The sequence below is a fragment of the Tribolium castaneum genome, chromosome 7 (genome assembly GCF_031307605.1).
Source record: "Tribolium castaneum strain GA2 chromosome 7, icTriCast1.1, whole genome shotgun sequence".
In the NCBI taxonomy this organism is placed as follows: Eukaryota; Metazoa; Arthropoda; class Insecta; order Coleoptera; family Tenebrionidae; genus Tribolium; species Tribolium castaneum.
This window is the reverse complement of record NC_087400.1, coordinates 7,749,700-7,762,535: the sequence shown is the minus strand read 5'-3', so window position 1 is coordinate 7,762,535 and position 12,836 is coordinate 7,749,700. Positions and strand designations below refer to the sequence as shown.

Here is a 12,836-nt window from a genome sequence, read left to right as displayed (position 1 = left end):
AGCACCATAAATCCACTTCATTCTCCTGTCTTAATTGCAGCGAGTGTTTACAATTTGCGATCATGATTCATTATTCAGTGTGTTTTGCCCGTTTTGTCTTCATAAATCAACAAAATAATGGCAAACGCAACAAAATAAAAGCAAAAAACTTGAAATTTGACTGTAGTTCAAGCCCCAGCTCTTTCCCCGAACTCGTTGAAGGCTGTTCCAACAAGCAGCAATCAGTTTGGTACAAAATTGCTTTCCTTCAGATAACCGTAATCAACAGTTGTTAATTAGCGAACTAGCTCAAAACAGGAACGGTATTCGTGTTTGGCCATAGACAGGTTACTCCTGGAATTGAGCTTCGATCTATTGTATAAATAAAACCACGATAATTAAACTTGCAGAAGCTAGATTTTAGTTAGTTGATGCGATTTGGAAATTACGGTCGGAGATAAACGGAATTTGTGATGAGGGCATTTGAGCAAATTTAATTATATGGCGATAAGTAGGGTCTGAGACTTGAGTTCTGTATCGTAATGCCGGAATCGTGACTGGAAAGAAGTGAAATAAAATTTTATCCCGCGATAAAGTTTTATTTAGTTTAGAGGAACTGTTTTGGGGTTTTGATGATTTTCTTATGGCTCGAAACAGGTCGATATCTTCTTTGTAACAGGCGGCGTTTATCCATCCATATTCGAGGGCGATAAAAGCGCGCTTTCGTGTCAAGCACCTATATCTTACTCTATTTACTTCTTATAATTATTCCGTAATGACTGGGATTGCGTCTCGAATGTCTCTCTGGAAAATATTACTTTGTAGAGAATGCGACGACGTTTTACATTTTCTCCAACTAACACATTAAACTTGTTTTAAGCAGCATCGTTTGTAGTTTATAACGGCGTCGTTATGAGAAACGAGTGACAGGGGGTGGTTCGTGACGACGATTTTATTTGCTTTGAAGGGAGGAAATTTCGGGATGAAAATCAACTAGTGTCTCGTTTTGTGCCAAATTTATTGACCAGAAACATTGCGAACAGAAAATAAGCAAAAAAAGTAAATTGAAATCAAAGGAAAGGAAAAGATGAAACTAAAAAAACTGAAAAAGGAAAACTGTACACACAACAACAAAAATCGACAATATTTGTAACACCCGGTATTTCAGTTGATAGTTAAACTAAAAATATTTGGGTTAGGGTTACCAATTTATTTCTTGATTTGGCGTACTTCAGTGCTTGGTTATGATTAACCCAAAATTAAAATCTTTACAAAAAAAGTGTCTGGTTACCAACTTTTTTAGGGTTACGCCCGGTATTTCAGTTTATGGTTAAACTAAAAATATTCTCGTTACCAATTTATTTCTTGGTTTGACGTATTTGAGAGCTTGGTTATGATTTACCTAAGGTTAAAATCTTTACCGAAAGAAATGTGTCTGGTTACCAACTTTTTTCAGGGTTACGCCCGGTATTTCAGTTGATGGGTAAACTAAAAATATTCTGGTTACCAATTTATTTCTTGGTATGGCGTATTTCAGTGCTTGGTTATGATTTACTCAAGGTTAAAATCTTTACCGAAAAAAATGTGTCTGGTTACCAACTTTTTTCAGAGTTACACCCGGTATTTCAGTTGATGGTTAAACTAAAAATATTCTGGTTACCAATTTATTTCTTGATTTGGCGTATTTCAGTGCTTGGTTATAATTAACCCAAGATTAGAATCTCTACCAAAAGAAATATGTCTGGTTACCAAGTTTTTTCAGGGTTACGCCCGAAATTTCAATTGATGGTTAAACAAAAAATATTCTGGTTACCAATTTATTTCTTGATTTGGCGTATTTCAATGCTTGGTTATGATTAACCCAAGATTAAAATCTTTACAGAAAGAAATGTGTTTGGTTACCAACTTTTTTCAGGGTTACGCCCGGTATTTCAGTTTATGGTTAAACTAAAAATATTCTCGTTACCAATTTATTTCTTGGATTGGCGTATTTCAGTGCTTGGTAATAATTTAGCCAAGATTAAAATCTTTACAGAAAGAAATATGTCTGGTTACCAACTTTTTTCAGGGTTACGCCCGGTATTTCAGTTGATGGATAAACTAAAAATATTCTGGTTATCAATTTATTTCTTGGTTTGGCGTATTTCAGTGCTTGGTTATGATTTACCCAAGATTAAAATCTTTACCGAAGGAAATGTGTCTGGTTACCAACTTTTTTCAGGGTTACGCTCGGTATTTCAGTTAATGGATAAACTAAAAATATTCTGGTTATCAATTTATTTCTTGGTTTGGCGTATTTTAGTGCTTGGTTATGATTTACCCAAGGTTAAAATCTTTACCGAAGGAAATGTGTCTGGTTACCAACTTTTTTCAGAGTTAATTAAACTAATGTTTTCCTAATCTATTTTTTTTCCGAGATTTCACGCTGTTTTGCCACTTTCTGCGACTCGTTCGTGTTTTAATGACACGATAATTACTTTATATGAAGCATGAATGCAAAGAATGAAAAAAATCACCACGAAATCAAAAAAAAAGATAGGAATCTGTTTTTGATTTCTTGGTGATTAAAAGTAAAAAGTTAAAAGTAAAAGTAGGAACTTTTCAACGCCAACAACGCTTGTGCATTTAAAATCCTAGGGCGCAATGTTGACAAGAAGCTGGGAATTTAACCCAATTTTCACAAAATCACTAAAAAAAGATTTACCATCGGTTAGTTACCAAAGATTTTACCCAAGTACTGAAATACCCGGCGTTACAAAACAAAAAATTAACAAACCTCAAAAAATACACCGTTTTTCTGATTTTTTTGACGTTTGACATATGCGGTCATTGACCCCGTTGCCAACCTTGCACAACTAATTTCACTAAATTTAAAAATGCAAATGCCACAGTGTAAAACATTAATAAATACTCGTAAAAATAGAACAACGTGGCAACATTATCGATCTTGCGCACTTTTGATGCAAATTTATGTTTCCACATGCGGGCGAATTTGCGTAAATGTGCCATACAGGAAATAGCCTTAATTGCTTCATGCAGGTGGGTTATCAATCTTGTTCGAAATTCCAAAAAAAAAACATAGAGCGACATAGTCTGCAAAGTTTTCTTGTTACAAAGCACGTAGAGCGTGACATCTGGTCATGTTTTTTGCAACAGTTAGTTGATACAGTTTGAGATTTACTAAACATTCCAGACAGCAGCAACTGTGACCTACGCATTAATAAATCCCTTTATTACACATTTTATTTCGGTGTTAACTATGAATTACACACCTTTATTATTAAAAATCGTCAAATTTTTATTGTAGACTTAGAGAAGATTGATTAAATGTTGGTTTTTGTTGCAGCTCAACAGCGAGTGATCTCATATCGCGGAGAGGAGTTTTCTCCAGACGCTATTATGGCTCAGTAGAACAGGTATGATGAATTATGATGTATTACAGCCAGGAGGAACAAATTTTTGCTTTAAATCATGAATGTACTTCAAGATATTCTAAAGTTTTATGGTGGCATTATTTTTATAAAAGGGCCAAACTTATCTAAGTCGTAAAATGTGAAAGAAAACGGAGCAAACATAAACAAAAGCCATTTTGTGAAGACTAAGCATAATAAAAAATCGAACACAAAAAATAAAAATAATATAACGCGGTCATTGACTCAGCAAAACAAATTGGTATTTTATTTGAACAATTTTCGATTTTAATATTGAAAAGTTTGACAGTTACAGGTCACTGACACCATTAAAAATCTACTATATACTATTATATTATATATTATATTATATAAGTATTATATTATACTATAACTTCAATAATCGTTTGATACAGGGTGATCCAGCGGCGGGTAATCGGCCTATAACTTCTTTGCTATTTAAAATATTGCCATACCGTTTTCATTATACGATAGATTGACTAAAGAATCAAAGTTATATTTTTTTAATGGAACACTATATTTTTTGCATAATTAGATTCTACGCAAAAAAATAATGTAACTTTTTATAAACTATTATGTGTCTTTTATTTTTTGTTTCGGAATTATTTAACTTTTTGTTATAAAAAAAAACAATTTTTGGAAAATCACTGCGAAGTCACCTATGAAAATTTTCCGGCGAATTTGCAACAGAAAAACTTAAAATACCCTGTAGTTTTAGCAATAGTAGACTTTTACTTGAAACATGCAAATTATGTACAGAATGTGCAAAAAGCACAAAAAGGTGAATAAGTCATTTTTTTCAAATGAAACACCATTTGTTTGCACGTGTCGATAGCATTTTTCATAAGTTTTCTAATGATATGCGGTTTGTATATCAAATTTACAATATTTCTAAGTGTTCAAAAAATAATAAATTCATTTTTTATTTATTTTATTAATAATTCTTGATGAGTGAAATTCATTTATGTATCAAGCATTAATTAGATTACTAATGTAATTAGTCACATTAGCACAAATAAAATTAATTATCATTTCACTATCAAATTCTAGGCTAACAAATTTTTTGAATATTATAAAATACAATTTTTTTTGAAAATTTTTGAAAAATATTTTAAATTGACTACGCAAATTCCATATCATTGAAAAGCTTATCAAAAATATAATCGATACAAAACAAAATTATGGTATTCCATTTCAAAAAAAAAAGTTTTTCAAAATAACTTTTTGCGTTTTGGCACACTCTGTATATTATCTGCGTACTTTAAGTAAAAGTCGACTATTTGCTAAAACTACAAGGTATTCCAAGTTTTTCTGTTGCAATCTTATCGTAAAATATTCATAAGCGATTTCGCAGTGATTTTTTAAAAAAATGGTCTTTTTTTATAACAAAAAGTTGAATAATTCCGAAACAAAAAGAGATAAACCTATAATAGTTTATATAAAGTTACATTACTTTTTGCGTAGAATCTAATGATGTTATGTCCCATTTAAAAAAGTATAACTTTGGTTTACCACCCTGTATACAACACCCTGTGTATAGTAAAGATGTTTTTAGTTTGTGGACTTTAAGTTGATTTATCGGATAACTAAAACGGCATGGCAATATTTCAAATAACAAAAAAGTTATAGACCTATTACGCACCCCTGGGTCACCCTGTATATAAATAAAAATATGTATTAACAATTTTTTAATTATATACGAGTAAACTTAAAAATAGTTATTAATAACACGAGTTCGAAAACAAAAGTTTAAAGTTTAGGAGCTGTCTACACACCAAAGAACTTTAAGCGTTTTCGTATGAGTGTTATTCAAATTTTTTTTGTTGGAACATTGTAACTTAAAAGACTTTTTTTTGGGAAGCGTGTTTTAAAAATAGTGAAAACATTAATTTAAAACACGCTGCTATGGGAAGCATGTTTTAAAATAGTTTATAATCTAAGATTCAGATATTAAAAAGAAGGGTTAAAGTGTTATCAACAAAAAAATACTTTAATCATTTATAGTACTGACGTTCGATTGTTACCGGTCAATGACCCTGTTACCAACCTTGCAAAACAAGACTGCAAGCGCCATGTTTACGCTCAAACTGGTGTTTTAATAAGAAGAAAATAGTTCAAAGCAAATGTTGCAAAATACGATGTATTTCCAATATCACAAAATGGCTAAAAATTTGTCGCGATTCTCGACACCAATAACAGTGAGATTACTGACTTACAAAGCTTAAGAATCTCCAATCTGTCGTCACTGACATGGCTCAGAAATAACAAGACACGAATAGACGTTTGAGAAAATCCCTTCAGTAAACAAGCCGAGAGAATTTCTTTCAATAAAAATATTTGTGATTGCATTCATCCGCTTATTTTTCAAACCGAATGAAGATTTTAATCCTCTCCCCAAATCGGAAAAATCTACTCATTTTCACACACATTCAGGCGTTTTCGTCAAACTAAAATAATGAAAACAGCTCGCCACGCCAGAATTCGGATCTTTGATTAGTTTCGTGGTGATTCAATTAATTGTTTGGTAACATTTCAGCTCCAGCAGCCTGAAAATGATGGCCAGGAGCACTGTCGGAGATTCCGGATCGAGAACGGGGACTCTCCTGGGGAGAAAGACGAGGTGGGTGTTTGTTCGAGGTGTTTACAGTGACCGCATACTGTATAACATTCTTTTGAATTTCCTTTGATTAAGGTTTGCGAATTTTTTGCAGATGTTCGGGTCGCCGAGCACGCCGGTCCTTGAAAACCCAGAGTATCAAACGAGATGGTACTTTAAGTATTTTCTTGGGAAATGTGAGTTGCTTCAAATTTGCTTTATTGTTGAAATTCCCTTACAATTTCCCGCAAAGCTAATAATCGCTGATTGATAGGAAGTGTCTACAAAGTGGCAAGATGTAATTTCCGACAACTACGCGAACTTTACCTTTTCATAAATAAAATACCTAATAAACTAAAAATCTTCCAAGAAAATTAATTTTATGTTAAAGGTAAACACATCCTGAAGCAGCTACCGCAAAATCCGAGAAAACCACAATTAAATTAAAATCTAAAATTAGAATGCAAGCTTTTGGGAAATACAAACTCAATTCCATAGCGATTAATTAAATTATTAATCATTTTTAAGAAAAAAACCTCCTCAAAAACATCAGTGTTTTAAAACCAGTAAGAATCGATTACTTAGTTTACAATTTCTTTATGTTTAGATACAATAATAACAAAATAGAAAAAAAATCTGTTACTATTTGCAATACTAAGGTTACAGAATCCGTTATCAACCTTGTAAAAATCTGTTCAAAAAAAAGTTTCAAAACCAACAAGAATCTCTAGTTTTCTTTAAAGTTTCATATATTTAGACATAATAAAAACAGTTAAAGTATTATTGTTATGATTTTAAATATTTAGTTTTTTCAAAACTGCAAAACTTAAAAAAATCTGTTATAAATACAGCCTGTCTATAAATGAATGTAGGATCGTAGTAGGTATTAAAGTTTGCCTCTTCTTTCCAGAAAAAACGAATAATGCTAGTATATAAAAAATTTTAGTATATACAGGGTGCTCAAAAACTGGCGCACCAACTGAGTGGTACGTTATCAAGAAGCAAGTGCAGATTACGGGAAAAATGTTGAAAAAATTTCTAAAGTCATATTTTAAAAAATCTGGAGCTACAAACTTATTGTGTTAACTTCTTTAGTTTTCTTTATTTTTTTACGTTTTTATGTTTCATACCAGGTAATCGTTCCGTAACAAAACGATGAATAATTATTTTTAAATTTACTTTCAGACTTTAACAGTTTTTTTAATTTAAAAAAAAATTAAATTCATCCAAAAAATCACAATGTGTAGATGTGCCAACACTGGGAATTGTTTCCTAGGAAACCGTATCAAAAATAATTTATTTTTATTGTGGATCAAATTCTATTGCAATCATGACTGTTAGACAACGTTGCCACATATCATTTATCTAAAATCCGTTATTTATCAATAACTTTTATACAAAGATTTTTTTTACTATTTTTACTTTTATATGTAACCACTTCTCTACCACACACCATTGAGTTGGTGCGCCAGTTTTTGAGCACGCTGTATAAAAAGACCTGAGATTCTACATTTTTTTATAAACAGTCCGTAATTATAATTATATTTTAAAATTCGACAGTTAAAGGTCATTGACGTTACTACCAACCCTGTAAAAATATTATTATTAAAGCTTCAACACCAAGAAGAATCGATTCTTCACTTTACAAGTTCATATTTTTAGATACAATAGTGACAGTTACCGATGACTAACATCATTACCGACTTTAAAAAAATATTGTTTTTTAATTTTAAGTATTCAATTCACACAAAACTATGTTAAAAAATCAGATTAATACTTTATATTATTGAATCCTTGTAAAAATACTGTCCAAAAAATTAATAATTTTAATGAAAATAAAGATTTCTTTAAGATTTAAAATCAAATGCAACCGAATTTTTCACGTTCATGGACTGACATCATTTCCAACCTTTTAAAAAATTATTATTGCTTAATTTTGAGCATTTCATTTTTTCAAAAGTGAAGAAACAAAAGTATATATATATATATATATATATATATATATATATATATATATATATATATATATATATATATATATATATATATATATATATATGTACATGTATATGTATATAAGTAAAGATATACTTGCGTTATCTTTGAGTGAAAAAGTTGTAATATACATACAGAGTGATTCAAAAGTGTCGAACCAAACCTCGTATGCTTAAAAGCTTTAAAATAAAGGCAGATTATTGTCCAAGCCACTTTTTATTTTTAATTTTTAATATAACTTTTTTGTTTGTTTTTTTAACAACCGTTTTAATTGTTCTTCTTTTGTTTTCAATGATGCCAAATTTAATACATTGTCTAACTTGCGAGTTTATTACATGTTTGGAATACCGTAAGAAGCAAATTGGTGTAACTGCCTTAGTAGCACACCTACATAACCGAGATGTAACTTTCTAAAATAACCACCAGCTTCCAAATGAGACGTTTTTATAAGGTAACTGTTAGTTAACCACCTTATCTAACCGTTATCTACGCGCGGTTATGTGGCGGTTATATAACTCCTCTTATATATCGGTTATATTGCGGATATGTGCCGTTATTTAACCTTTATCTACGCGTGGTTATGTTTCGTTTATATAATTTTCTTTACATATCGCTTATATTTCGGTTATGTTTTGTGATTTAACTTTTCTGTTGCGTTTATATAACCATTCTTACTTTTTTTTCTTTTGTCTAAAATTTATTTTAAAAATCTTTGTTTAAAATAGTAAATTTTCATACAAATTAAAATTTTAAATATTTAGGATAAATAAATTGGTGCTTCTATCCAGCCTGATTGGAGTACACGACATCACTAGTGCACCATAAATATTGTTCAGTGTTTTGTCGATTCCTTGTTGAAAAATTTCAAAAAAATTTTTAGGAACGACTTCTACAGAAAGATGTTCGATGACCAGAACTAACATAGAACTACTTATATTAAGACCGCAGATGCTAAATGTGAAATACGAAAGATGAGATGCCATCTTATGGCCAAGCTTCTTATGTAGTCAATGTTTTTGTGTTAACTTTTTCCTCTAAAGAACAAGAGTTATTCAAACTGTAAATAAATTACAGTTATCAGGAACTAAAGTATTACTATTTTCAAAAACATATTATTCATTGTTTTCTTTATTGTATTCTCAGCTTTGGACAAATTTTTCAAAACCAGCTTAACATTGTAGGATTAATGGGTTAACAGGTAGAAAGTGAGAAAACATTTATTCTTGAAATAATTTGCTTTGATTTTGACAAATTTATTTTCTTTGTGCTCAAAACTAAAATACATTTAGCCAAGCTTTTTTAGTTTTCAGTTAAGTTAAAACTGTACTCTACTTACATGATAAACAATGAATATAGATGACTATTCACGTGGTTGCAACACGTAGAAGTAAAGAAAAAGCAAAAATCACTGTTGAATGCACTTTACCACCAACAAACTAGATCATTTTTAACCATATAACAAAAAACTTATTTTTATATCACTTATTTTGTAATTATTATAAAATGCCGGCGAATATTAAATATAACTGTAACTATGCTTAGATCACCGATATATAACTGAATCTAGCATACGCTGTATTGCATCACATACATAGCAGTTATATAACTGTCATATAACCTTTGCTGTATACGCTAGACATAACCATAGTTAGATAACTGATATATACCCTGAATCTAGCTTGGGCCATATTGCTATGAAACATAACGTTTATATAACCATGGTTATATACTAAACATAACCATGGTTAGATAACCGTTATATAAGCTAAGTGTAACAGAACCAATGATTAAATTTGTGTATTGCAGTTATATAACGTTATATAAGCGAAAGATAACTCAGTAAATCTATGCTACTAGGGTGTAATTTGATTTGAAATGCAAAACACTGAAACTTAAAATTTAACTTTGAAAAAAGCCTTAAACAATTTTTTGTCATAAGTATTAACTTAGTTTGATATTCTTTATCACTACCCAATTACCAAATAGATAGTCCGAGACTTTTGAATCACTCTGTATTAACTAACTACTCAGTTAATGTCGTTAAGACATTGGATAAAATTCCCAATGACTTTAATACCAAACTATAAAAAACTTTTTAGTTTTAAGCGTTTAACAATCCTACAAATCATTTTTCAGTGCACCAGAACTACGTGGGATTGGATAACGACAAATCTCCTTTTTTTCTAAGCATAGTTTTAAACGACGACAACAACACTTGTGTGCCGCTATACCGAGCCATTTTATTCAGAAAAACAGTACGAAAAAAAAATTCAATTGAATTAAATCTAATTACGTTAATTTAAGGGGGCTCAAAAGATTTCGTTACCCATCGCGCAGAATAAAGTCTTGACTGTGAAGCAAATCCTATCAAATTTCCCAAACATGGACCGTGTTGATAAAGGACCAAAAGAAATTTTTTCGCCTGATATACAAAAAGACTTACTACTGTTAGAGGAGCAAGAAGGGTCGGTTAATTTTAAGTTCGGTGTTATTTACATGAAACACGGCCAAACGACCGATGATGAAATTTTAAGTAACGGTAATTGACACTTTACAAGGGTTGTGCCATTTGTGAGTGATTTTTTCACAATTACAGAATTTGGCAGCAAGAGGTTTGACCAGTTCCTTGCTCTCTTGGGGGACAAAATTAGGCTGAAAGGGTGGGACAAGTATCGAGGAGGGCTCGATATTAAGGGTGAGTTATTTGTAATACGTTTCAGGATAATGATTAAATAATTATGTTGTGGAAGGAAACTGATCGATAAATTTGTTTTTGTTATGCCTGGCTTTGAATACGTTTCTCCGGGGTTTGTTTGATTTTATGATAAATTTTTTTGTGTCGCTTCAAGTGGCACGAAACTGTAATGACTGTCAACATTTATCCTCGTGAAAATCTCCGTTTATCTCCACACAGTGCGCACTATTCTCTTCATTGTCTCGCTCTTGAAACGTCTGTGCAAATCTACAAGAAAACCTTAATTCTCCTATCTCGTCTCCGCCTGATTTCGCTTGGTTTCAGGCGACATGACTGGAAAATACTCCGTGTACACCATCTACGAAGGCCACGAAATCATGTTCCATGTATCAACATTGCTCCCTTACTCGAGAGACAACAAGCAGCAGGTGGAACGGAAGAGACACATCGGAAACGATATCGTGAACATCGTGTTCGTCGATGTGGACGACCCAACTCAATCGGAAAATGCACACGCGCTCTTTAACCCCACCTGCATCAAGTCGCAGTTTACACGTATCCTTTTTTCTATGGAAAAAAACTGAAAACCAAAATTGTGGCATGCCTGTTAAATATTTTGTTACGATAAAAAATATAAACGATAAAACTGACTACGAGGAAGATTTCTTGAACAAGAAAAGTCTTAAAAATATTTTAAATTTTATTTATAATATTAAATAAAATAAGGTGTACATGTAAGGTGTCCGTTTTTTGAGAGAAAAATTTTCGTCAAAACCTCATTGCGCTACCGTATTTTGTTTTCGGCCTATAAACACAAATTGTCATTTTAGCGAAATTTTTTAAAATTCATATCTTTCTTATACAAAAGATAAAAATTTGAAACAAATACAATATACAGGTAATTTTTTACAGATAATTTAATAATGTTATCAGCGTTTGTTTCTAATCATTGGTATAGCTGTAATAACATAAAGTTGTATTTTTTTAAATAGGAATGATAGTTGGCCATGACATTTTCAAAAAGCTTATTTTTTCTGAACTGAAAACAATGTAAATACAGTTTGATATTGTTATATACTTTGGATAAAAAGTATATTTAAAATATTTGAAAATAGTTGGCCATGGAAAAATTATTTCACATAAAAGATGTGAATTATCTAGAAATTTTGTGAATGGTTATTAAAGTAAAAATGTAAAATTATAAAAATAAGCTATGTCAAAGTTACTATCAATTGAACAAATATACGATCGTTGCAGATTTTATTTACATAAAAAATGTGCAGAAAATTGAAAAATATGTGTCACTACCAATTGATAACACTTTTTTATGGTTTAGTGAAGTGCAATGAAGGTGACGTTGATAATGTTATGTATTTTTTTACCGCAGATGGGATTTGATTTTGGTGTTCGGATTGAATTTTTTTTGTAAAATAAAAATTTATTGACAGGCAATTATACAATTAAATTTTTTTCTTTTCTCGACATTTCATGTTTGATTATAAAATAGAATGACAATGTAAGCTTACAATTTTAAATCTAAAAACAAATAATTTATATTAATCGCAAAAATTTGATGTAATAATAATTTATTATGCTGTTTTTGAATTAATTAGTGTTTAAAAAATTATTAAATTATATTTGTTGAGTAATACAAAGTTTTAATAGAACATCCAAAATTTTTTCATGGCCTACTATAAAGAAAAAATGTAATGTTTTTTTTATATATTTAAAAAGAATGTATTACACATATACACATATCAAATCCGAAAAAAATAAGCTTTTTAAAAATATCACAGCCTTCTATGATTTATATTAAAAAAAATTAAATTTTATGTTATTACAGCTAAACGAAAGGTTAAATAAAACACTGATAACTTTATTAAATTCTCTGCAAAAAAATTGTCTATAAAGTTTTTGTTTCAAATGTATATGATTTATAATAAAAAAGATATAAAACAATCTACTTTTGTTTACAAGATTCTATAAAGAAAAAAAACTTTAATTTCTTTCATTTTGCTAAAAAAAATTAGGAAACAGAAAAAAGCATATTTGTACTGATATTTTTTTACCTTGGGACTTCATTTTTACAAAAATAATATTCAAGATAACGAATTTAAGGTGTACTGAATATGAAATTGAA

At 30.4% G+C, this 12,836-nt stretch overlaps 1 protein-coding gene across 4 annotated transcripts in view; it reads left to right on the top strand.

Annotated features, from left to right (window-relative positions):
- Positions 1 to 12,836, top strand: part of LOC656074 (GTPase-activating Rap/Ran-GAP domain-like protein 3) — a 75,846-nt gene that overhangs the window by 45,188 nt on the left and 17,822 nt on the right. For all 4 annotated transcript variants that reach the window (XM_015984100.2, XM_015984101.2, XM_015984099.2 and 1 more), the window contains 7 exons: positions 3,326 to 3,395; positions 5,947 to 6,030; positions 6,122 to 6,203; positions 10,138 to 10,256; positions 10,306 to 10,540; positions 10,598 to 10,696; positions 11,021 to 11,251. In XM_015984100.2, the coding sequence (XP_015839586.1) occupies positions 3,326 to 3,395; positions 5,947 to 6,030; positions 6,122 to 6,203; positions 10,138 to 10,256; positions 10,306 to 10,540; positions 10,598 to 10,696; positions 11,021 to 11,251 (920 nt within the window). The remainder of the gene's footprint in view (positions 1 to 3,325; positions 3,396 to 5,946; positions 6,031 to 6,121; positions 6,204 to 10,137; positions 10,257 to 10,305; positions 10,541 to 10,597; positions 10,697 to 11,020; positions 11,252 to 12,836) is intronic.